Below are 27,641 nucleotides of genomic sequence, written 5' to 3'. Positions count from 1 at the left end.
GCAGAGCTGCACCAGATGTTGCACTCTCCAGTCTTCGTAAATCAACCACATGGTGTCTTGCTGTAGGGGTTTGGCGAGTTGGTTAGTTTCTGCCTGCTAAATACGCAAAGGGAATTGAAAAACCTCTGATACAAGATAAGGACAAAATTCCACATACACCATAAGGCCACCCCTCCAAATGACTGAGCTTGGTGTTTTCAGTGAAGGATAAGTGAAGGAGTGGAAACATCCCAAGGAGTCTCAGGACATCAACAGTCAACGAGCCATTAGGTGACCGACCTTGTATCTTTGTGATACAACTGTTTTATGAAAATAACAAGTCAGCCCACAAAAAGGTTGAAAAACCTTGGCTTCAGCGGTTGTGCGTTCTCTGGTGTTTAATTAGATGTTCTTTCCGTATGAAACACTTCCCACACTCCGAGCAGCAAAACGGTTTCTCGCCAGTGTGGAGTTTCTGATGCATTTTTAGGCTTGCTTTGTGCGAAAAATGTTTGCTGCACTCGGAACAGGAAAACGGCTTTTCACTCGTGTGAACTCTCTGGTGCTCAACAAGCTGCCACCTGGTAAGGAACGACTTCTCGCACTCCAAGCAGGAGAAGACCTGCTCACCGGTGTGGCCCCTCTGGTGCAGGAGAAGTTCAGATTTAGTTTTGAAGGACATCTGGCACTCTGCACAAGAAAAGGGACGCTCGCCCTCGTGACTCTTCTGGTGCGTAAGAAGGTGCACCTTCTGAGTGAAACTTTTCCCGCACTCCGAACACGAAAAAGGACGCTCGCCGGTGTGACTTCTCTGGTGTCTGAGAAGTTGAGCTTTCAGCGAGAAAGACTTGCTGCACTCTGAACATGGAAAAGGACGTTCACCCGTATGACTTCTCTGGTGGACAAGAAGGTGACCTTTCCATGAGAAACATTTGTCGCATTCTGAGCAGGGAAAGATCTCCTGACCCGTGTGAACCCTCCGATGTACACAGAGTTCATATTTTGTTTTAAACGATTTTCCGCACTCCGAGCAGGACAACGAACCTTCGTCGAAGTGAAGTTTCTGATGCTGCGAAAGGGATGTCTTTTGGCTGAAGCATTTGCCGCAATCCGGACAGGAGAAAGGAAGCTCCCTGGTGTGAGTCTGCTGGTGACGAATGAAGGTACTCTTCCATGTGAAACCTTTGCCGCACTCTTCACATGTGTACGGCAATTCCTCAGAGTGGCTTCGCTTGTGTATGTTGAGGATATCTTTCCGCGTAAAACATTTCCCACACACAGGACACGGGAAGGGAGCCTCTTTTGTGTGGACTCTCATATGTCCCATCAGAACACTTTTTACTTTAAAACGTTGACCACACTCGGAGCAGGCATACGGCCTCTCACCGGTGTGAACTCTGGTATGATGGATAAGCATGAACTTCTCGGTAAAAGACTTCCCGCACTCCGAACATGAATAGGGCCGCACTCCGGTGTGACTTCTTAGATGTCTGTCAAGTTGTGATCTAGACGTGAAACCTTTTCCGCAATGGACACATAAAAAGGGAGTGTCGCCCGTGTGAACTCGGAGATGTGTCGTCAAATGACTTTTCCTCTTGAAGGACTGATCGCAATCCGAACAGGAAAACGGCCTCACGTCTGTGTGATTCTTCAGGTGTCGGACAAGCTCGGATTTGTTTTTGAAAGATTTCCCGCACTCGGAACAGGAGTGGGGCCGCTCTTCCGTGTGACGTCTTTGGTGTCTTACAAGTAGTGATTTCAATCTAAACGATTTCCCACACTCCGAGCAAGAATGTGGATTCTCCCCTTTGTGTGTCCTCTTATGGGCTTCAGGTCCATCTGCCGGAAGAAAATTTTTGAGATTTAACAAAAAAAAAAGTGTGTACAATCGTAATATCAATCAAGAAAAATAAAAATTAAGATAAAGTGCTTAAAAAAAAAAAAAACAATTGTGACACGCTGACAGGACAATATATTGACAAACAGAGATGGACCTTTCATATGGTGTACAGTATCTCCTCCTCATTTGTTGGGAACATGACGTTATATTGAGGAATGGAGATGGACCTTTCATATGGTGTACAGTATCTCCTCGTCATTTGTTAGTAACATGACGTTATATTGAGGAATGGAGATGGACCTTTCATATGGTGTACAGTATCTCCACCTCATTTGTTGGGAACATGACGTTATATTGAGGAATGGAGATGGACCTTTCATATGGTGTACAGTATCTCCTCCTCATTTGTAGGGAACATGACGTTATATTGAGGAATGGAGATGGACCTTTCATATGGTGTACAGTATCTCCTCCTCATTTGTTGGGAACATGACGTTATATTGAGGAATGGAGATGGACCTTTCATATGGTGTACAGTATCTCCTCATTTGTTGGGAACATGACGTTATATTGAGGAACGGAGATGGACCTTTCATATGGTGTATAGTATCTCCTCCTCATTTGTTGGGAACATGACGTTATATTGAGGAATGTAGATGGACCTTTCATATGGTGTACAGTATCTACACCTCATTTGTAGGGAACATGGCGTTATATTGAGGAATGGAGGTGGACCTTTCATACGGTGTACAGTATCTCCTCCTCATTTGTTGGGAACATGACGTTATATTGAGGAATGGAGGTGGACCTTTCATATGGTGAACCTTTTCTCCTCCTCGTTTGTTGGGAACATGACAATATATTATGAATTGGAAATGAACCTTTCATTTGGTTTACCGGATCTTCACCTCATTTGCTTGAGACATGAGGCTGTGATCCACCATTAAAAAGTTAAATGTGAACAGTTTCTGCTCGCTAATTACCTGAGCTGATATCTACAGAAGCTTCATCCTCTTTGACTGTCACCAGAACCTCAGCCTTCTCTGTACGATGCTGATTACCCATCTCATGCGTCTCTTCTCCTTCCTTTTTCACCTCAGCTTTTAGATCAATCACTTCTTCATCCTAAAACCACAAAATGATAACCAAGGCAACATCCTCATATCATAAACACCAATACCCAGAGACCTAAGAGAAGATCATCTCATTTGGTTTGGAATCATTTTTAAATCGGAGATGTTCCAACCCCACCTACCTGATGATGGTGGTGAGGGATGGTGTGACCTTCCTGTGTGGAATCCCGGGAATACAGAGGACGGGGACATCTCTCTTTTAGGTTTTGGTAAGACTCGATCATGATGTTTTTGTGGAGATCCTTGTTTCTTTCTGAAAACGTTTCCATCAAACCATCCTCCTCCTCTTTTAACTCTACTTTAATAATAAAAAGTGTGTACAATCGTAATATCAATCAAGAAAAATAAAAATTTAGATAAAGTGCTTTTAAAAAAAAATAAAATCATGACACGCTGATATGACATTATATTGACAAACAGAGAAGGACCTCCTCATTTGTTGGGAACATGACGTTATATTGAGGAATGGAGATGGACCTTTCATATGGTGTACAGGATCTCCTCCTCATTTGTTGGGAACATGACTTATATTGAGGAATGGAGATGGACCTTTCATATGGTGTACAGTATTTCCTCCTTATTTGTTGGGAACATGACGTTATATTGAGGAATGGAGATGGACCTTTCATATGGTGTACAGTATCTCCTCCTCATTTGTTGGGAACATGACGTTATATTGAGGAATGGAGATGGACCTTTCATATGGTGTACAGTATCTCCTCCTCATTTGTTGGGAACATGACGTTATATTGAGGAATGGAGATGGACCTTTCATATGGTGTACAGTATCTCCTCCTCATTTGTTGGGAACATGACGTTATATTGAGGAATGGAGATGGACCTTTCATATGGTGTACAGTATCTCCTCCTCATTTGTTGGGAACATGACGTTATATTGAGGAATGGAGATGGACCTTTCATATGGTGTACAGTATCTCCTCCTCATTTGTTGGGAACATGACGTTATATTGAGGAATGGAGATGGACCTTTCATATGGTGTACAGTATCTCCTCCTCATTTGTTGGGAACATGACGTTATATTGAGGAATGGAGATGGACCTTTCATATGGTGTACAGTATCTCCTTCTCATTTGTTGGGAACATGACGTTATATTGGAGAATGGAGATGGACCTTTCATATGGTGTACAGTATCTCCTCCTCATTTGTCGGGAACATGACGTTATATTGAGGAATGGAGATGGACCTTTCATATGGTGTACAGTATCTCCTCCTCATTTGTGGGGAACATGACGTTATATTGAGGAATGGAGATGGACCTTTCATATGGTGTACAGTATCTTCTCCTCATTTGTTGGTTACATGACGTTATATTGAGGAATGGAGATGGACCTTTCATATGGTGTACAGTATCTCCTCCTCATTTGTTGGGAACATAATATATTATGAATTGGAAATGGACCTTTCATTTGGTTTACCGGATCTTCACCTCATTTGCTTGAGACATGAAGCTGTGAAGGTCCGCTGATCCACCATTGTTTTTTTTAACCACTTCAATACCGGGCACTTTCACCCCCTTCCTGCCCAGGCCAATTTTCCCCTTTTAGTGCAACACTGTACCTACACCAAATTTATGTCATTTTCCCCCCACAAATAGAGCTTTCTTTTGGTGGTATTTGATCACCTCTGGGTTTTTTCCTTTTTGCTAAACAAATAAAAAAAGACCGAAAAGTTTGAAAAAAAAAAAGTTTTTTTGTTTATGTTATAAAATTTTGTAAATAAATACGTTTTTTCCTGCAGTGATGAGCACTGATGAGACTGCACTGACAGGCACTGATGAGGAGGCACTGATGGGGTGGCACTGATAGGCGGCACTGATATGCAGCATTGGTGGGCACTGATAGGCAGCACTGCTGGGCACTGATAGGTGGCACTGATAGGTGGCACTGATGGGCACTAATGGGCACTGATAGGCGGCACTAATGGGCAATAATGGGCACTGGTGGGCGACACTGATAGATGGCAATGATGGGCACTGGTGGGCAGCACTGATAGGGAGGGCACTGGCGGGCAGCACTGATGGGGAGGGCAATGGGGGGCTCCCTGAGCCCTGATTGCCATCCCTGGTGGCCATAGTGGGCATCCCTGAGGTCATAGGTGGGCATCCCTGGTGGTTTTAGTGGCACCCCCCCCCCCCCGAGGGTCTGCACTGGCAATCAATGATCTGATTACCAGTGCCGACCCCCCCCCCCCCTTTTTAGGGGAGCCGCCGATTGGCGCTCCTTTACTCGTGCCTGTCAGGCACGAACTAAGGAAAGCCGATCAACGGCTCTTCCTGTTTACTATGTGACCAGCCGTGACACGGCTGGTCACATGGTAAAGAGCCTATGTCAGTAGGCTCTTTACCGAGATCGGAGATGCAGGGAGTCAGTGTGACACCTCGCATCACCGATCGCCGCTCTGCGAGCCCCCGGGGGTCGCGCAGAGCTGTATTATCCTGCCGCCGTCATATGACGTCTGGTCAGGATACTACAACCACAATCCCGCCTTCATTTTGCTATAGGGCGGGCGGGATGGGGTTAAACCTATTTCCATTACTTACACATGTAAAAGTTAAATGTGAATAGTTTCTGCTTGTTAATTACCTGAGCTGATATCTGCAGAAGATTCCTCGTTTTTGATTGTCACCTGAACCACATCCTTCTCTGTACAATGCTGATCACCCATCTCATAGGTCTTCTCTTCTTCCTTTTTCACCTCAGCTTTTATGTAATTCGGTTCTTCATCCTAAAACCACAAAATAATAAAAAAAGCAACATCCTCACGTCATAAGCACCAATACCCAGAGACCTCAGAGAAGATCATCTCATTTGGTTTGGAATTATTTTTAAATCGGAGATGTTCCAACCCTCACCTACCTGATGATGGTGAGGGATGGTGTGACCTTCCTGTGTGGAATCCCGGAAATACAGAGGACGGGGACATCTCTCTTTTAGGTTTTGGTATGACTCGATCATGATGTTCTTGTTGGGATCTTTGTTTCTTTCTGAAAACGTTTCCATCAAAACATCCTCCTCTTCTTTTAACTCTTCTTTAGCAACTACTAGTGATTGTTCCTCATCTACCTGATGATGGTGAGGGATGGTGTGATCTTCCTGTGTGGAATCCCGGGAATACAGAGAACGGGGACATCTCTCTGGTGGGTTCCCATTACTGGATCCATCTGTAGGAAACACACACACTGACTGAATACATTGTTTCTATGTGTTTATCAGATGATGGGGGATCTAGGTGGACCCTCCGTACTGCTCTCTCCTTTACAATAAAGTCTCCTCTTACCCGGTGATGTGAGGGGCGGCTGATTCTCCATCATGACGTCCTTGAAGAGATCCTGGTGTCCCCAGGTGGATTATGGGATTGGCAGCTGGTTTTCAACTGCTTAGATGTCCTCTTCACTACTTCATTAATCCTATCGCAAAAGAGACAGTAATAAACAAATGATCACCAGGTAAATCCTCAAAATCCTCATCGCCTCTCTAGTTAGGTGGGTCTTTATTAAAACTGATGATATTTTTGTGATGTGTGACAAAATATATACAAGACCCGGTAGGTCTGGTATGAATGTTAAGCCTCGTACACACGCAACGAATTTCCGCCGACCGGTCGTCCGTCTTTTGTCCAGAGTTGTGTTTTGTTGGTTGGAATGTGCTCTAGACTGCACACGAATTTTCCCGCATGACAAAATTATACTTCAGAAGTGATGTCATGTGTTGGTTTTCTTTGTGTTCTTTCTTCTCTGAGCATGCCCAGTCTTGCTCATAAGATTTTTCCCTGTCGAAATCTGTACTGACTGCACGAAAATCGGACGTGTTTTGGCGGTGGACAAAAATTTTATAGCCTGCACACCAGGATTTTTGTCGGCCGAAAAGTCGGAGTCGGTTGTCGGAAGCATCGTACTAACAAGCCGAAAATCGGCAGATCGGTCGTCGGATGAAAATTCCCAGCCAAATTTCGACACGTGTGTACGGGGCTTTGGGAGGCAACTCATGCTACAAAGAAAAAAAAAAAAAAGTGTGAGGTCCCCCAGGAAATCCATTCTAAACCTGGACTAGCCAACAAATGGGAGGGGGTGAGTGTGCCCTCTCCTCACCCCAATTGAACCATACCAGGAAACATAACCTCAACATGGAGGGCAAAGAACCGTACCTTGCCCTATAATGATGCGGACTAAGGTCTCTTCCCCATAACTCTGGCTCAGTGGTTGTGGGGGTCTGTGGGTGGAGGGGGGGGGGCTTATCAGAATCTGGAATCGACTTTAAAAATAAGGGGGTCCCAAGATATTGGCACCCATTATGTGACTGAGTAAGGTGTACACAGTACTACTACTTATTCCTCCTAAAAAAGTAACCTAAATATAACGACACCCAAACGTTTGATAAGTCCCTTATTAAAACAATTTTAATCCCTCAAAAACGTCAATCATTGTAAATCCTTCCTCAATTACAACGGCCGATGACACGCTGAGATTAAAAAATGGATCGACCTGGAGTACACCACCGACCCCGACGGTACTGCTCGCCGAATAACAGCTCAACATACACTGAACAAGAAGAGTCCATGGGATGGACTTTCAGCCTCAGCGCTGACCCCACACCGTGCCCCATTGGATCAATTCATTGATTCTATGGAGGCACAACACAATTCTAAACAACACCAAGAGCTACCAATCCTAAAATCACTTCTACAGCACTCTACAAATTGATACAATATTCATTCTATACCTATACTAGAAACCAGAGGCTCTGGATGGACAGTTGGATAAATGGTTCTATATTTAGGGTGTATCTGGTCTATAAACCAGAGGTTCTGGATGGACAGTTGGATAAATGGTTCTATATTTAGGATGTATCCGGTCTATAAACCAGAGGCTCAGGATGGGCAGTTGGATAAATGGTTCTATATTTAGGATGTATCCGGTCTATAAACCAGAGGCTCAGGATGGGCAGTTGGATAAATGGTTCTATATTTAGGATGTATCCGGTGTATAAACCAGAGGGTCTGGCTGGACAGTTGGATAAATGGCTCTATATTTAGGATGTATCCGGTCTATAAACCAGAGGTTCTGGATGGACAGTTGGATAAATGGTTCTATATTTAGGATGTATTTGGTCTATAAACCAGAGGCTCTGGATGGACAGTTGGATAAATGGCTCTATATTTAGGATGTATCCGGTCTATAAACCAGAGGCTCTGGATGGACAGTTGGATAAATGGCTCTATATTTAGGATGTATCTGGTCTATAAACCAGAGGCTCTGGATGGACAGTTGGATAAATGGTTCTATATTTAGGATGTATCTGGTCTATAAACCAGAGGCTCTGGATGGACAGTTGGATAAATGGCTCTATATTTAGGATGTATCTGGTCTATAAACCAGAGGCTCTGGATGGACAGTTGGATAAATGGTTCTATATTTAGGATGTATCTGGTCTATAAACCAGAGGCCCTGGATGGACAGTTGGATAAATGGTTCTATATTTAGGATGTATCCGGTCTATAAACCAGAGGTTCTGGATGGACAGTTGGATAAATGGTTCTATATTTAGGATGTATCTGGTCTATAAACCAGAGGCTCTGGATGGACAGTTGGATAAATGGTTCTATATTTAGGATGCATCCGGTCTATAAACTAGAGGCTCTAGATGGACAGTTGGATAAATGGTTCTATATTTAGGATGTATCCGGTCTATAAACCAGAGGCTCTGGATGGACAGTTGGATAAATGGTTCTATATTTAGGATGTATCCGGTCTATAAACCAGAGGCTCTGGATGGACAGTTGGATAAATGGTTCTATATTTAGGATGCATCCGGTCTATAAACTAGAGGCTCTAGATGGACAGTTGGATAAATGGTTCTATATTTAGGATGTATCCGGTCTATAAACCAGAGGCTCTGGATGGACAGTTGGATAAATGGTTCTATATTTAGGATGTATCCGGTCTATAAACCAGAGGCTCTGGATGGACAGTTGGATAAATGGTTCTATATTTAGGATGCATCCGGTCTATAAACTAGAGGCTCTAGATGGACAGTTGGATAAATGGTTCTATATTTAGGATGTATCTGGTCTATAAACCAGAGGCTCTGGATGGACAGTTGGATAAATGGTTCTATATTTAGGATGTATCCGGTCTATAAACCAGAGGCTTTGGATGGACAGTTGGATAAATGGTTCTAGATTTAGGATGTATCCGGTCTATAAACCAGAGGCTCTGGATGGTCAGTTGGATAAATGGCTCTATATTTAGGATATATCCGGTCTATAAACCAGAGGCTCTGGATGGACAGTTGGATAAATGGTTCTATATTTAGGATGTATCCGGTCTATAAACCAAAGGCTCCGAATGGACAGTTGGATAAATGGTTCTATATTTAGGATGTATCCGGTCTATAAACCAGAGGCTCTGGATGGACAGTTGGATAAATGGTTCTATATTTAGGATGTATCCGGTCTATAAACCAGAGGCTTTGGATGGACAGTTGGATAAATGGTTCTAGATTTAGGATGTATCCGGTCTATAAACCAGAGGCTCTGGATGGTCAGTTGGATAAATGGCTCTATATTTAGGATATATCCGGTCTATAAACCAGAGGCTCTGGATGGACAGTTGGATAAATGGTTCTATATTTAGGCTGTATACAGTCTATAAACCAGAGGCTCTGGCTGGACAGTTGGATAAATAGCTCTATATTTAGGATTTATCCAGTCTATAAACCATAACAGACGTCACAGTGACTATGGAGGAAGAGGACGGAACATGACGGGGGGGGGGGGGTGGAGGGGTTACTGGGTGTAAGTATAAAATAATATCTTATTACCTCCTCCGCTGCCACATCAATGTCTCCTCTCTACTTCCTCCAGACTCGCCTTTGACTCGGAACTTCTTATTTATTCCTGACATCACTTCCTGTCTGCTCCTGACATCACTTCCTGTCTGCTCCTGACATCACTTCCTGTTGTTGCGTTCCACTGACAATACGTGAGATCACCACCTTGTGTTGAATATAAATACTGCGGTCTTACGTTACGTTCCACCAATTTTTTTTTTTTTTTTTTACTTTTAAATTTTTATTGGAATTTTAATTTAACAATTTCAACAATAACATTTACAGTTATTTGTTACTTCTGACTCATTGCTTGGTACATGTAACAACAGTTAGGAAAACGAAGAAAATTATGAAAATTACAGGAGTACCAGGTAACAGTTAAATGAGAAAAATACAATTAAATATATATATATATATATATATATATATATATATATATATAAAAAGTTAAATAAAAAACACAGCATACCCAATCCGCCTACCCCTAATGGGAACTATCTTTATCTCTGCCCCATGGTCCATTCTTCTATTAGGTTACATCGATGATTACACACACAGAATATACAGAAAAACATTTGTATAAATATATATAATTTTTTTACAATGTTTTAATTTGATTACCAATACACACAGGACTCATTTATTTCATATATGTCATGTTCCTTCTTCGTGAATGTGATATCAGTGTAAATCAGGGGCCCCCAAACTTTCTAAGCAAAGGGCCAATTTACTGTCCTTCGGGCTTTAAGAGGGCCGGACTGTGGTTATTGGGTGTAGAAAATGCCCCAACATCAGTGCCGCTTCGTTGGTTCTACTGGGAGAAATAGTATCAGTAGAGGAAATGCTGCTCCATCATTGGCATCCATTGGTGAAACAGAGCCCCAAGGGCTAGATAAAGGCAAGCAAAGTGCCATATCCGGCCCCGGGACGCAATTTGGAGACCACTGGTGTAAATGATACTTGTACGATTCCTCGACTTCATTGGTGATCCATCTTCCGGTTATTTGAGATAAAACTTCCTCTTCTCACCCGGGATTCTACACCCGTGTCCTCTGAGTTCTCAGCGAATAGGATAGAGCCCTGACCAGGTGATCACAGCACAGACTGGAACACGTGCAATGGAGATCTGAGTATGCGGACGCCATCTTGGAAAATCTTCATTGAGTTGAATTATGGTTGCCCCAACTTTACAGCTGTACAACATTGGTTTGTTTCTTCTAAGTGGAATCGTTGACTCCTTGGCCCAGACTATTTATACTCATGGCAGTGATGGTGCATTTGATGTGCTGACCCTTGGGGGATGGTTCTCTGTTAATTAATACATCTAGGGCAATGATGGCGAACCTTGGCACCTCATATGTTTTGGAACTACAATTCACATGACGCTCAACTACACTGCTGAGTGCATGAGCATCATGGGAAATGTAGTTCCAAAACATCTGGGGTGCCAAGGTTCACCACCACTTATCTAGGGTTTCCAGCTCATCCCTTTAAAACTGATCACATATGAATAACACAGGTTCTGTGGTTGATTTGAGTGGTAATTAAACTCACTTGGTGCCTTATCTGCATTAAATTAGCCTCAGAACCTGTGTAATTCATACATGTTTGGGCTTTAAGGGATGAGGTGGCAACCCTAGTCACACCTACCTGATGATGGTGAGGGATGGTGTGATCTTCCTGTGTGGAATCCCGGGAATACAGAGGACGGGGACATCTCTCTGGTGGGTTCCCATTACTGGATCCATTTACCTGATGATGGTGGGGGATGGTGTGACCTTCCTGTGTGGAATCCCGGGAATACAGAGGACGGGGACATCTCTCTGGTGGGTTCCCATTACTGGATCCATTTACCTGATGATGGTGAGGGATGGTGTGATCTTCCTGTATAGAATCCCGGGAATACAGAGGACAAGAACATCTCTCTGGTGGGTTCCCATTACTGGATCCACCCACCTGTTCATGGTAAGGGATGATGGGATCTTCCTGTGTGAAATCAGGAGAATACAGAAGACAAGGACATCTCTCCAGTGAGTTCCCATGACTGGATCCATTCACCTGATCATGGTAAGGGATGACGTGATCTTCCTGTGTGGAATCCCAGGAATACAGAGGACGGGGACATCTCTCTGGTGGGTTCCCATTACTGGATCCATCTACCTGATGATGGTGGGGGATGGTGTGATCTTCCTGTGTAGAATCTCGGGAATACTAAGACTAGGACGACATTAAATTCAAGGCAGGCGTCCCAATACTTTTGGTATTATAGTGTATAACAGCGTCAATTCTTCTGGGAAGGCTGTCCACAAGGTTTAGGAGTGTCATGCTCCCAACTTTGTGGGAACAGTTTGGAGATGGCCCCTTCCTGTGGCAACATAACTGCACACCAGTACTCAAAGCAAGGTCCATAAAGACATGGATAAGCGAGTTTGGGGTGGGGTGGGGTGAATTTTAATAAATTCTTGCTTTTATATAAACAATACTTGCACTATGGATGTATGTTTTCTTCCTATGTATGAGAGCTGTTGAGCCTAATACAGAGACGCTGGGAGCCAGCAGATTGGAAGAGAGAACCCATCCACCATCTACTGGGATCTCTTGAGACTTTTATAGCTGCAATGTGTGGGCCAACTCAATATTGAACCCTACGGACCAAGCCCAACCCCTAAAAAAACAACCCCCACACCATAATCCCCCCTCCACCAAATGGTTCCTTCTGGAAGAATGGTCAAACCTTCCCATTGACACACTCCTAAACCTTGTGGACAGCCTTCCCAGAAAAGTTGAAGCTGTTATAGCTGCAAAGGGTGGGCCAACTCAGTATTGAACCCTACGGACTAAGATTGGGAAGCCATTAAAGCTCATGTGTGTGTAAAGGCAGGCGTCCCAATACTTTCGGTAATATACTGTAGCGTATAACAGCTTTTATTCTTCTGGGAAGGCTGTCCACAAGGTTTAGTAGTGTGTCTCTGGAAATTTTTGACCATTCTTCCAGAAGGAATCATTTGGTGGAGGGGGAATTATGGTGTGGGGTTGTTTTTCAGGGGTTGGGCTTGGCCCCTTAGTTCCAGTGAAGGGAAATCTTAAGGCCTGCAGACCAGTCAAGTTCCTCCACTCCAAAGTGTATAACAGCTTCAACTCTTCTGGGAAGGCTGTCCAAAAGGTTTAGGAGTGTCATGCTCCCAACTTTGTGGGAACAGTTTGGGGATGGCCCCTTCGTACGCCAACATGACTGCGCACCAGTGCTCAAAGCAAGGTCCATAAAGACATGGATGAGTGAGTTTGGGGTGGAGGAACATGACTGGCCTGCGCGTCTTAAGAGTTCCCTTCACTGGAACTAAGAGGTCAAGCCCAACCCCTGATAAACAACCCCCACACCATGACCCCCCCTCCACCAAATGATTCCTTCTGGAAGAGTGGTCAAACATTCCCATAGACACTCCTAAACCTTGTGGACAGCCTTCCCAGAAGAGTTGGAGCGGTTATAGCTGCAAAGGGCGGAGCCAACCCAATATTGAACCCTGAGGACTAAGACTGGGAGGCCATTAAAGTTTATGTGCGGGTAAAGGCCGGCGTCCCAATACTTTTTGTATTTTCATTATTGTCCATGTGCTACCCCCATGGTACAATTGCTGGTGTGTTGCCTATATATGGGGTGACTTTCATGGCGTCATCAGGGCCGCTGATAGGGCAGTACAACCAGCCCTGCTGTACCGGGCCCGGGCTCCATCAGCTCCACTAGGGGCCCAGGCAGCTTTAAAGTTAACTTCTGCCTAAATAAATAGAAATCCTTTAAATTCCATCCCCCACTTCAATTTCATTACAGGGTGTATACATATATTTTCCTGGGCCCCATGAGGTCAACAGAGGGGCCCAGGAGGTGATAGCAGAGGAGGGACTTTATTTCCATTTTCGGGGCGTAGGCACACTAACCTTGTGCACTGTGAATATGCTGCACTGAATGAATATGTAGTTCCGGCCGCCCTGGCGGAGTGATTCGTTTGTGCATGCTGTGGAATGAGGAAGTGACTGATGAGAGATGGATGAGAAGGCTCAGCAGTACACAGACCAGCGGCACGCACAGCACACAGTGACACTGACAGACTTCTATGGAAGGAAGGTACAGCTCCCAGACTGTGTGCTTATAATCATATTCATTATGATGATCACAGCACAGCATGGACTTTATGGCTCTGTGTTATATGGCTTTTGGGTGCTGACTTTGCTAACTTATGGCCATACTGATTGTAACACAGTGCAGCCTTAACAAAGTCAGCACCCAGCAGCCATGTGACACAGAGCCATAAAGTCCATGCTGTGCTGTGATCATCATAATGAATATGATTATAAGCATGAGTTGCTAGTTCACACTTGTGTTTGGAAGGGGGAAAGGGGGGAGTAAGAACATGCAGCTGAGCCATGTTTTTACCTCCCACTACCACCGCTCCCCTTAAATAGCCTTTCAACCAAGCTTTTCAATTAGGTCCGCCTGTCAGCTTTACATGCGGATCTGATTGAATGTTCCATGTAGGTCTATGGGGGTTTGGATGTAAATGGACTTGTGTCCATACACCCTCCTTCCTCCGGATCTGCAGACCTAAATGTTATAGATCACAGCTAACATGATGTAAAATGGATATGAGTGCATTTACATCTGGCCACCCATAGAGACATTACAAGTCATTCATAGACAGGGCTATTGATTGGCATGATTTTGGGGCCCGACCCCATTGTGGATCAGTTCGGGGCTAGGCACTTCAAGGTCCTATGGATCCTGGGTTCTGACTTGCAAGAGGTTCAGGACTTCCTGATGCTATGGTCCTCAACAGACATTACCCCATTAGAAAAACACTTGAGGGTTCTCGATGCAGGACCACTGATAAGCCAGTACATGAGCTTAGCAGGGAGGGCCCGGGCAGCCTCACAGACAAAATGCACCCCCTGCTCATTCCACTCCTTCTAGCTTAGGGGGTGTTATATACTACATGCAATTCCAGTTCCCCTTTCTGATTATGGGATGGTGGAGGCGGAGCAGTTGAGGGACTTTTTTTTTTTTTTTCAATTTTGGGCGCATGCGCATTCCCGCACCTGCTCCGCATGTTGCTGGCTGCTGTGCTAAAGTCCCGGATGCCTGCCACTGTGGCTGCCCATTGCCTACCCTGGCGGAGTGATCTTCCTCCACTCAGGTCCCCACTCAGCAGCCGAGATCAAGAGGCTTATGTGAGGCGGGTGGCAGCAGCAGTGGCAAGGAGAGACAGCTTACAGTGAGCAGAGGGAGCCACACTATATTGTGGATGGAGCACATGTAAGCTGCAGGTTTAGTACGTTTCCTAAGTGAATTATTAACTTTTTTTCCTCCACAGGTTTTTTATTTTTAATCGTACTGCAGCATGGAGAAGGGGTCCTAAATAAATAAGCATACTTTGCTTTGTAATATAAGACCCACATAAATTAGTTTTGCTAATTTTAGCTAAAATTGCAGAATGTATTGAAGCCACCGCATCATGTGCCAGTAAAGCAGCATTTTCAAAAGCAATGGTCAGCAATGGCTGATTACAAATTTTTATAATCACTGTATTTCTTTAAGAGACCCTGCCATGTAACAAAATACCCATGTGATAAGGTTCTGATGGCAGTAACAATTTTCCAAACGTAAAAGAGCAATGCATGTTGTGAGCCTATATATCTCCATCTTCTGCTAGTTATACTGACTTTACTGTATGCTTTGTACACAGATCAGCGATCTGGCTATTTAGTCTCACTGCAAAGCAAGGAGAAAAAACAGACTGTTCTGTTAGTAAAAGCAGCACATATAAGGCAGGGTCTGGGGCGGGACCAGGGGCGGAGTTGAGGGTGGGGCTAAAGGGGGCCCCGTCAGGTAGGCTGTACGGGGCCCCATGATTTCTATCAGCGGCCCTGGGCGTCATGCCTCAGTGTAGTCCATACTATAAAATAATTCCCATAATTAATCATTTCCTTCAGTCTGAACGCAGTGAGGACGCTCCATGGCGCGTCTTCTACGGTGTGTGAGAAACTGCTCTCAACATGAATAGAGACGCTCCCCGGTGTGAATTCTCTGGTGTCTAACGAGGTCTCCTCTCTCAGTGAAACGTTTCCAGCACTCCGAACAGGAATAGGGACGGTCACCAGTGTGAATTCTCTGGTGTCTAACAAGGTCTCCTTTCTCAGTGAAACACTTCCCACACTTCGAACACGAATAAGGGCGCTCGCCCGTGTGAATTCTCAGGTGCTTTGCAAGGTCTCCTTTCTGAGTGAAACATATTCCGCACTCCGAACACGAATAAGGACGCTCGCCCGTATGAATTCTCTGGTGTCGAACAAGGTCTCCTTTCACAGTGAAACATTTTCCGCACTCTGAACACGAATAGGGACGCTCACCCGTGTGAATTCTCTCGTGTCTAACAAGGTCTCCTTTGTTGGTGAAGCATTTCCCGCACTCTGAACAGGAAAAGGGACGCTCGCCCGTGTGATTTCTCTGGTGTATAAGAAGGGAGATTTTCTGTGTAAAACTTTTCCCGCACTCGGAACAGGAAAATGGCCGCTCACCCGTGTGAGTTCTCTGGTGTACAATCAGCTTTTCTTTTTTAATGAAAGATTTCCCACACTCTGAACATGGGAAAGTACGTTCACACGTGGGAATTTTCCGGTGTCTACAAAGGTTTCCTTTATGAGTGAAAGATTTGCTGCACTCTAAACAAGCCAAGGAGCCCTCGCCCGTGTGAAGTCTCTGGTGTTTGACAAGTGCTCCTTTCCGAGTGAAACATTTCCCGCACTCTGTACACGAATAAGGACGCTCACCCGTATGAACCCTCTGGTGTCTAATGAGGTCTCCTTTCAGAGTAAAACATTTCCCGCACTCTGAACATAAATAAGGATGTTCATCTGTGTGATGTCTCCGGAGTCTTACAAGGTTTTTGTTTTCAGTGAAAGTTTTCCCACAGACTAAACCTGACAATGAACTCTCTCTTGTGTGATCTTCCCTTTGGCTTAAAGAAGATTTCTTGGGATCCAATGTATCGATTGATCTGTCAGCACTGTGAGAACCTAGATGGCCATCTGAAGCCATGGTATGGGAATTATGAGAGGGTTCCAAAGGATTAGAAGGATCCATTGATCTTCGATGGACATATGAAGTCATAGTATGGGATTTATCCAAAGATTCATCGGGATTAAAAGGATCCATTGATCTTAGATGGACATCTGAAGCCATAGTATGGAATTTAGGAGATGATTCCTCAGGACTCGAAGGATCCATTGACCTTAGATGGACATTTGAAGTCATAGTATAGGAATTATGAGAGGGTTCCAAAGGATTAGAAGGATCCATTGATCTTCGATGGACATATGACGTCATAGTATGGGATTTATGAAAAGATTCATCGGGATTAGAAGGATCCATTGGCCTTTGATGGACATTTGAAGCCATAGTATGTGATTTATGAGATGATTCCTCAAGATTAGAAGGATCCATTGATCTTAGATGGGCATCTGAAGTCATAGTATGTAATTTATGAGAAGATTCCAAAGGATTAGAAGGATCCATTAATCTTAGATGGACATCTGAAACCATTGTATGTAATTTAAGAGAATATTCCAAAGGATTAGAAGGATCCATTGATCTTAGATGGACATCTGAAGTCATAGTACATGATTTATGAGAAAATGCCTCAGGATTAGAAGGATCCATTGACTTTAAATGGACATCTGAATCCATAGTGTGGGGTTTATCAGAAGATGCCTCAAAATTAGATGGTTCCTTTAACCTTAGATGGACATATGAAGTCATAGTATGGGATTTAGCCAAAAATTCCTCAGGAATAAAAGGATCCATTGATCTTAGATGGACATGTGAAGTCATAGTATGGGATTTATCCAAAGATTCCTCAGGACTAAAAGGATCCATTGATCTTAGATGGACATCTGAAGCCGTGATATGGGATTTATCAGAAGATGCCTCAAGATTAGATGGATCCATTGATCTTAGGTAGATATCTGAAGTAAAAGTATTGAATTTATCAGAAGATGCCTCAAAAGTAGAAGGGTCCATTGATCTTAGATGGACATCTGAAGTCATAGTACATGATTTATGAGAAGATACCTCAGGATTAGAAGGATCCATTGACCTTAGGTGGACATCTGAAGCCAACGTATGTGATTTATGAGAAGATTCCTCAGGATTAGAAGGATCCATTGATCTTAGATGGACATCTGAAGCCATAGTATGGGATTTATGAGAAGATGCCTCAGGATTAGAAGGATCCATTGATCTTAGATGGACATCTGAAGCCATAGTATGGGATTTATGAGAAGATTCCTCAGGATTAGAAGGATCCATTGATCTTGCAAATTGGTAAAATGTTTCCCTTGAAATTTTTGCCACGTCACTATCTTCAGCATTACAATCTGGAGATATAATAAGATGTCTCTCTGATGTATTGATCTTCCAAAAGTGCCGTCCATCTGTTGGAAAGAGTCGTATATATCAGTACAGCACTAAAAACTTTCATAGAGCTCCGACACTGAATTGGGTGCAATCATAACAACAAACTGCAGTTATAAACCAGATCAGTATAACAGTATAGCCATACCATACGGGGCAACAGTATTTGTGCATTGGTGACCTTGGTATCGTAAAGCATATTGATGGATCTTTTCCCATCACATGTCGTAAAAATTATTACAACCTACTAAAGAACAAAGATTGCTGTGTATATGACGTACAGCAGTGGATAAGTTTCAGGTTCAACGTTTGATATCACTAAAGTAGTGTAGGTAATGCTACAGAACATTGTCGGAGACTGAGGACCTACCTCAGTAGATGATCCCAGAGAGAGAAAAAATGCTACAAGAATGAGAAGAACGTCCCGATTTTCTGGTATTTATAAACTGTTTTGAAACCTTATACCTTGTCAAAGTAAAATGTGAACAGTTTCTCCTCGTTACTCACCTGAGCTGATATCTGGATGAGATTCCTCCTCTTTAATTGTCACCATAACCTCATCCTCCTTCATACATTGCTGATCACCCATCACATACGTCTCTTCTTCTTCCTTCACCTCAGCTTTTATATCTTTCAGTTCTTCACCCTAAAACCACAAAATTATAACAAGGACCATCCTCAAAATATAAGTACCAATACACGGAGACCTCAGAGATTAGAGAGAGGTCGTAGATGCTCCAACTCCACTTACCTGATGATGGTGAGGGATGGTGTGACCTTCCTGTGTGGAATCCCGGGAATACAGAGGACGGGGACATCTCTCTGGTGGGTTCCCATTACTGGATCCATCTGTAGGAAACACACACACTGACTGAATACATTGTTTCTATGTGTTTATCAGATGATGGGGGATCTAGGTGGATCCTCCGTACTGCTCTCTCCTTTACAATAAAGTCTCCTCTTACCCGGTGATGTGAGGGGCGGCTGATTCTCCATCACGACGTCCTTGTAGAGATCCTTGTGTCCTTCTAAATATGGATCATGGGATTGGTTATTGGTTTTCAACTGCCCAGATGTCCTCTTCACTACTTTAATCCTGTACACAAATAATGTATCACTAAGTACATTTCAAGAATCCTCCTCCTCACCTCTCTGGTCAGGTCTGTGTTTTATCAATAGAGATCAGAGTGATGTCATGTGACCTCCCAGAATCCTCCTTACCTACCTGGTAGAGTTTAACACCTTATCTATCCTTATCTTGGTGGTCATGTGACTTGGATAAATGGTTCTATATTTAGGATGTATCTGGTCTATAAACCAGAGGCTCTGGATGGACAGTTGGATAAATGGTTCTATATTTAGGATGTATCCGGTCTATAAACCAGAGGCTCTGGGTGGACAGTTGGATAAATGGTTCTATATTTAGGATGTATCCGGTCTATAAACCAGAGGCTCTGGATGGACAGTTGGATAAATGGTTCTATATTTAGGATGTATCCGGTCTATAAACCAGAGGCTCTGGAAGGACAGTTGGATAAATGGTTCTATATTTAGGATGTATCCGGTCTATAAACCAGAGGCTCTGGGTGGACAGTTGGATAAATGGTTCTATATTTAGGATGTATCCGGTCTATAAACCAGAGGCTCTGGATGGACAGTTGGATAAATGGTTCTATATTTAGGATGTATCCGGTCTATAAACCAGAGGCTCTGGAAGGACAGTTGGATAAATGGTTCTATATTTAGGATGTATCCGGTCTATAAACCAGAGGCTCTGGATGGACAGTTGGATAAATGGTTCTATATTTAGGATGTATCCGGTCTATAAACCAGAGGCTCTGGATGGACAGTTGGATAAATGGCTCTATATTTAGGATGTATCCGGTCTATAAACCAGAGGCTCTGGATGGACAGTTGGATAAATGGTTCTATATTTAGGATGTATCCGGTCTATAAACCAGAGGCTCTGGATGGACAGTTGGATAAATGGTTCTATATTTAGGATGTATCCGGTCTATAAACCAGAGGCTCTGGATGGACAGTTGGATAAATGGTTCAATATTTAGGATGGATCCGGTCTATAAACCATAATACACATCATGATGACTATGGAGGAAGAGGACGGACATGACGGGGGAGGGGGGGATGGGGTTACTGAGTGTAAATATAAAATAATATCTTATTACCTCCTCTGCTGCCAGTTCCAGCAATGTCCCCTGTCTACTTCCTCCTGACTCACCTCTTACCTGGATCTTCCTGTTGAAACGCTTACATCACTTCCTGTCTACACCTGACATTTCCTGTTGTTGCGTTCCACTTTCAATACGTGAGATCACCACCTTGTGTTGAATATAAATACTGCAGTCTACGTTACGTTCCATCAATATGCCCTCTGCCCTTTGGTCCATTCTTCTATTAGGGTACATCGATGATTATACACCAAGATGATACCTCATATCAAATCCAGACAATAGAAGAATGAAACGAAAAACAACAACAACACTCTTCTAGCACAAATCCCCCCAAATAAACTTCCCCACCTAGCACAATTTCTCTCCCCCATCTACCATATCACCTCTCCTAGCACAAATCTCTGCTCTTAGCACAAATCTTCTCTCCCTTTCCCCCCTCCGAATACAAATCTCCCTAACACACCACTCCTAGCACATCCCCCCCCCCAATCTTCCCCTCCTAGAACAACTCTTATGCCCTGCTGCCCTCCAAAGTCCTCCTTCCAACACAACCCCCCCGTGAGCCGCATACTTGGCTGTCATGTGGTCTGAAAACTCCACAAGGAGCGATCAGGATCTTTCAGTTAATCGACGGAATGAGTAATTTATGTGCCTAGAACGCCTGAAGGTGTTTATTGGATTTTGGGTCTCTCTATGATAGTTAATGTGAAAAAGTCTCACACATGTGTAATTTCCCTACTCTATGCTTATGGCGTATGAGAAAGATCTTATTGAGAACTTTGTGTAAAAAACTTGAATTTTCTTTCTGCATTTTCCAAAAACTTGTGGCACAATAAATAAAATCTTCAAAAGACTCCGCCTTTCCTCTTAGAAAATACCTTGGGGTGTTTGCTCTCCAAATTGTGATAATTTTGTGAGTATTTCTGCTGTCCTGGTGTTCCAAGTCCTCCAAAAATGGACAGTTGGATAAATGGCTCTATATTTAGAAAGTATCTGGTCTATAAAGTCAAGATATTGGATCCATAATGTATGCCTCTAGAAACCCTGAAGGTACTCCTTGGATTTTGGGGCCCTCTGTGTGGCTAGGCTGTGGAAAAAGTCTCACACATGTGGTATCTCCATACTCGGGAGGAGTAGCAGAATGTGTTTTGGGCTGTAATTCTAACTTTGCCTAAATAATGCTATAATGTTGTCATTTTTGTGGGTGTTTTTGTTGTCCTGATGCTCCAGGGCCTCTAAGAATTTTATAGGTAGTCAGGAAATTAGATGCGTCGTTTACAGTGCCTTGAAAAAGTATTCACACCCCTTGAAATTTTTCCCATTTTGTCATGTTACAACCAAAACCGTAAATGTTTTTTTGGGGGATTTTATGTGATAGACCGACACAAAGTGGCACATAATTGTGAAGTGGAAGGAAAATGATAAAGGATACAAATAAATCTGTGAAAAGTGTAATTAAAATAAAAATGTAAAAAAGTGTTTAAAAAAAAAGCTTTCTGGAAATTAATTTATTTGAATTAAGTTTATTTATTGATATATTTTTTTAAAACCTTTTGCTGCCTAAACTGTTTATTTAATTTAAAAAAAATACAGATCAGGCAGGAAAAGGTTTAAATAAAATATTAATAAACTTAATTCAAATAAATTAATTTCCAGAAAGCTTAAGTTTATTTATTAATATTTTATTTAAACCTTTTCCTGCCTGATCTGTATTTTTTTTAAATTAAATAAACAGCTCAGGCAGCAAAAGGTTTTTAAAAAAAATATTAATTTATTTATTTGAATTAAGTTTATTTATTAATATTTGTTTTAAAAACCTTTTGCTGCCTGAGCTGTTTATTTATTTAAAAAAATACAGATCAGGCAGGAAAAGGTTTAAATAAAATATTAATAAATAAACTTAATTAAAATAAATTAATTTCCAGAAAGCTTAAGTTTATTTATTAATATTTTATTTAAACCTTTTCCTGCCTGATCTGTATTTTTTTTTAATTAAATAAACAGCTCAGGCAGCAAAAGGTTTTTAAAAAAAATATTAATTTATTTATTTGAATTAAGTTTATTTATTAATATTTTTTTTAAAAACCTTTTGCTGCCTGAGCTGTTTATTTATTTAAAAAAAATACAGATCAGGCAGGAAAAGGTTTAAATAAAATATTAATAAATAAACTTAATTAAAATAAATTAATTTCCAGAAAGCTTAAGTTTATTTATTAATATTTTATTTAAACCTTTTCCTGCCTGATCTGTATTTTTTTTTTTTAATTAAATAAACAGCTCAGGCAGCAAAAGGTTTAAAAAAAAAAAATATTAATAAATAAACTTAATTCAAATAAATTAATTAATTTGAAAATAAAGGTTTTTTTTTAATTAAATAAACAGATCAGGCAGCAAAAGGTTTTAAAAAAAAATTAATAAATAAAATTAATTCAAATAAATTAATCTGAAAATAATGTTTTTTTTTTAATTAAATAAACAGATTAGGCAACAAAAGGTTTAAAGATTTTTTATTATTGTATACGACAGTACAAACGTTTCCAACTGGTAACAAATCCCTTTACAGTTGTCAGTGTTGGCTGGAGTGCATTTTCCGATGTGTAATTAGGTTTCCCTGGAATGCGAAGCATTTCCCGCACTCTGGACATCGATAGGGGCGCTCACCTGTGTGAACTCTCTGATGTTTGATCAGGTCTACCTTGTGAATGAAACCTTTCCCGCACTCTGTGCATGAGAAAGGACGCTCGCTCGTGTGAATTTTCTGGTGATTGGCAAGGCTTCCATTGTGAATGAAACTTTTCCCGCACTCAGTACACGTGAACGGGCGCTCGCCCGTGTGTATTCTCTGGTGCGCAAGGAATGTATCTTTTCGCTTGAAAGATTTCCCGCATTGTGAACACAAAAAAGGACACTCCCCCGTGTGCCATCGCTGGTGTTTAATTAGACTTCCTTCCTCAGGGAAAAGTTTCCCGCACTCTGTACACGAATAGGAGCTCATGTGATTTCTCTGGTGTAAAACAAGGTCCCTTTGCCGAATGAAACATTTCCCGCACTCTAAACATGAAAAAGGACGCTCGCCCGTGTGAATTATCTGGTGTGCAGTAAGTTCATATTTCCGCTTGAAACATTTCCCGCACTGTGAACATTGGTGGGGACGCTCACCTGTGTGAATTCTCTGGTGTTGGTTTAGGCTTCCTTTCTTAGGGAAACATTTCCCGCACTCTGAACATGAATAAGGGCGCTCGCCTGTGTGAATTCTCTGGTGTATGATCAGGTCTCCTTTCTGAGTGAAACGTTTCCCGCACTCCGAGCACGAATGAGGACGTTCCCCTGTGTGAATTCTCTGGTGTAAAAGAAGCTGCCTTACCGAAACGAAACTCTTCCCGCACTCCGAACACGAAAAAAGACGCTCGTTCGTGTGCACTTCTTGGTGCCTATTAAGGCACGATTTCTGAACAAAACGTTTCCCGCACTCTGAACACGAAAAAGGACGATCGCCTGTGTGGGTTTTCTGGTGTTTAAGAAGTCTTCCTTTTTCAGAGAAACATTTCCCGCACTCTGAACAGGAGAAAGGACGGTCACCTGTGTGGATTCTCTGGTGAATGAGAATGTGGTGTTTCTGAGTGAAACTTTTTCCGCACTCTGAACACGAAAAGGGACGCTCGCCCGTGTGAACTCTCTGGTGTATAAGAAGGTGTCCTATGCTAGTGAAGCTTTTCCCGCACACTGAACATGAAAAACGACGCGCCCCTGAGGGAGTTTTCTGCTGTTTAGGCAGCGCACTGTTATTAGGGTGAAATTTATCACAATCTAAAGGTGACCATGAATGTTCTACTGTGTGGCCGACTGAAGACTCCTCGGGCTTGGATGGATGTGTTGATTGATCCGCACTGTGAGATCTCAGACGGACATCTGAAGTCATAGTATGGGAAAGATCAGAAGGTTTATCAGGATTAGAAGGATCCATTGACCCCTCCAGATGGTAAGGTCGGTGATCTGTGGTTGGAGTAATGGGATCTTCTCCTGGAGAACGTTGTGTGATGTCATCATCTTCTGCCTTAAAAACTACAGAGAAAAGTGGACCTCCCTCCGAATTATTCATAATGAAGCGTCCTCCTGTAAACAAATTTTAAATAAAAATTAAAAAATATTTCTCAAGTCTTACATTCAGGAGTCTGGGGTATCATGTGATCGCTATGATTGGTTGGTATCTCCTCCTCGTTTGTTGGGAACATGGCTTTATATTGAGGAATGGAGATGGACCTTTCATATGGTGTACAGTATCTCCTCCTCATTTGTTGGGAACATGACGTTATATTGAGGAATGGAGATGGACCTTTCATATGGCGTACAGAATCTCCTCCTCATTTGTTGGGAACATGACGTTATATTGAGGAATGGAGATGGACCTTTCATATGATGTACAGTATCTCCTCCTCATTTGTTGGGAACATGACGTTATATTGAGGAATGGAGGAGGACCTTTCATATGGTGTACAGTATCTCCTCCTCATTTGTTGGGAACATGATGTTATATTGAGGGATGGAGATGGACCTTTCATATGGTGTATACAGGATATCCTCCACATTTGTTGGGAACATGACGTTATATTGAGGAATGGAGATGGACCTTTCATATGGTGTACAGTATCTCCTCCTCATTTGTTGGGAACATGACGTTATATTGAGGAATGGAGATGAACCTTTCATATGGTGTACAGTATCTCCTCCTCATTTGTTGGGAACATGACGTTATATTGGGGAATGGAGATGGACCTTTCATATGGTGTACAGGATCTCCTCCTCATTTGTTGGGAACATGACGTTATATTGAGGAATGGAGATGGACCTTTCATATGGTGTACAGTATCTCCTCATTTGTTGGGAACATGACGTTATATTGAGGAATGGAGATGAACCTTTCATATGGTGTACAGTATCTCCTCCTCATTTGTTGGGAACGTGACGTTATATTGAGGAATGGAGATGAACCTTTCATATGGTGTACAGTATCTCCTCCTCATTTGTTGGGAACATGACGTTATATTGGGGAATGGAGATGGACCTTTCATATGGTGTACAGGATCTCCTCCTCATTTGTTGGGAACATGACGTTATATTGAGGAATGGAGATGGACCTTTCATATGGTGTACAGTATCTCCTCATTTGTTGGGAACATGACGTTATATTGAGGAATGGAGAGGGACCTTTCATATGGTGTACAGTATCTCCTCCACATTTTTCATCCCATCTAACAATGTAAATATATACTTTATACTCTTAGAACGTGAAGTGTTTCTGTATTTGGTGTTTATTACGTACCTGTATCTAGAAGTAGAGAAGGTTCCTCCTGTTTAACATCCATATTCATCTCAGCCTCCTCCATAGACTGCTGATCTCCACTGACCAACCTCTCTTCTTCTTCCTCTTTAACCTCAACTTTGATGTCTTTCAGCTCCTCACCCTAAACCCCAAAGATGACAAAATAGAAAATCTGGAATAGTCACTTTTACATAAAATAATAAAGGTCATATAGCACTATTTTCGAGTTCCATCCGCCCAGTCCCATCTACCTGATCATTTTCTGTATAGTTATAATATTCCTGGGTAAAACATTGATAATACAGAGGACCTCCCTTCTCCATAGGCTGCTGATCTCCACTCCCCAACCTCTCTTCTTCTTGTTTGACTTCAACTTTGATGTCTTTCAGTTCTTCACCCTAAAACCCAAGGTTTATAAAAAAACGGTCAAGAATTTACACAGAAGGTCATTTCATGGGTTAGAATACAATACATTTTAAGGTCTACATACTGTGCTGAGTCCCACCTACCTGATGATGGTGAGGGATGGTGTGATCTTCCTGTGTGTCATTTAGTTCTTCATCCTAAAACCACAAAATGATAAAAAAAAAAGCAACATCCTCACATCATAAGCACCAATACCCAGAGACCTCAGAGAAGATCATCTCATTTGGTTTGGAATAATTTTTAAATCTGAGATGTTCCAACCCCACCTACCTGATGATGGTGAGGGATGGTGTGACCTTCCTGTGTGGAATCCCGGGAATACAGAGGACGGGGACATCTCTCTTTTAAGTTTTTGTTTTTGTATGACTCAATCATGATGTTCTTGTGGGGATCTTTGTTTCTTTCTGAAAATGTTTCCATCAAACCATCCTCCTCCTCTTTTAACTCTTCTTTAGCAACTATCAGTGATCGTTCCTCATCTACCTGATGATGGTGAGGGATGGTGTGACCTTCCTGTGTGGAATCCCGGGAATACAGAGGACGGGGACATCTCTCTGGTGGGTTCCCATTACTGGATCCATCTGTAGGAAACACACACACTGACTGAATACATTGTTTCTATGTGTTTATCAGATGATGGGGGATCTAGGTGGATCCTCCGTACTGCTCTCTCCTTTACAATAAAGTCTCCTCTTACCCGGTGATGTGAGGGGCGGCTGATTCTCCATCATGACGTCCTTGTAGAGATCCTTGTGTCCTTCTAAATACTCCCACTCCTCCATGGAGAAATAAACAGTGACATCCTGACACCTTACAGGAACCTGACACACACAATGATACAGTCACCATCCAGACACATCCCTTGTCTGTTACTGGATAATGTCCCAGAATTCCCAGCACCGCTCACCTCTCCTTCAGCAGCTCAGTGATGTTCTTGGTGACTTCTAGAATCTTCTTGCCACTGTACACGTCTCTTTTCAGGTAGTGAGATGAAGGCACCCTGGTGGGTACCAATGGTTTTCAAGGGTTTTCAAGGCAGCAGCAGGCATGTAACTATGGAGGACAAGAGGAAGACAAAGATAAGACTTGGGATGGACAGTTGGATAAATGGTTCTATATTTAGGAATGTATCCGGTCTATAAACCAGAGGCTCTGGATGGACAGTTGGATAAATGGTTCTATATTTAGGATGTATCCGGTCTATAAACCAGAGGCTCTGGATGGACAGTTGGATAAATGGTTCTATATTTAGGATGTATCCGGTCTATAAACCAGAGGCTCTGGATAGACAGTTGGATAAATGGTTCTATATTTAGGATGTATCTGGTCTATAAACCAGAGGCTCTGGATGGACAGTTGGATAATGGTTCTATATTTAGGATGTATCTGGTTTATAAACCAGAGGCTCTAGATGGACAGTTGGATAAATGGTTCTATATT

At 42.5% G+C, this 27,641-nt stretch overlaps 2 protein-coding genes across 3 annotated transcripts in view; one reads left to right on the top strand and one right to left on the bottom strand.

The window, feature by feature from the left end:
- The window catches only part of LOC309562677 (uncharacterized protein), a 420,285-nt gene that overhangs the window by 27,872 nt on the left and 364,772 nt on the right, over positions 1 to 27,641 (top strand). The window lies entirely within an intron of this gene.
- Positions 288 to 25,824, bottom strand: LOC309564438 (uncharacterized protein; the record flags this gene model as incomplete). The annotated part of the gene is made up of 5 exons (XM_082269068.1): positions 288 to 940; positions 15,861 to 18,283; positions 18,771 to 18,909; positions 23,028 to 24,568; positions 25,776 to 25,824. 5 exons carry the CDS (start codon positions 25,822 to 25,824, stop codon positions 353 to 355), a joined length of 4,740 nt encoding a protein of 1,579 aa, XP_082125194.1. The 3' UTR covers positions 288 to 352.

The sequence above is a fragment of the Pelophylax lessonae genome (genome assembly GCF_965119305.1).
Source record: "Pelophylax lessonae genome assembly, chromosome: 9".
Classification (NCBI taxonomy): domain Eukaryota; kingdom Metazoa; phylum Chordata; class Amphibia; order Anura; family Ranidae; genus Pelophylax; species Pelophylax lessonae.
The sequence above is the reverse complement of the archived record's forward strand: the minus strand, read 5'-3'. Positions and strand labels throughout refer to the sequence as shown.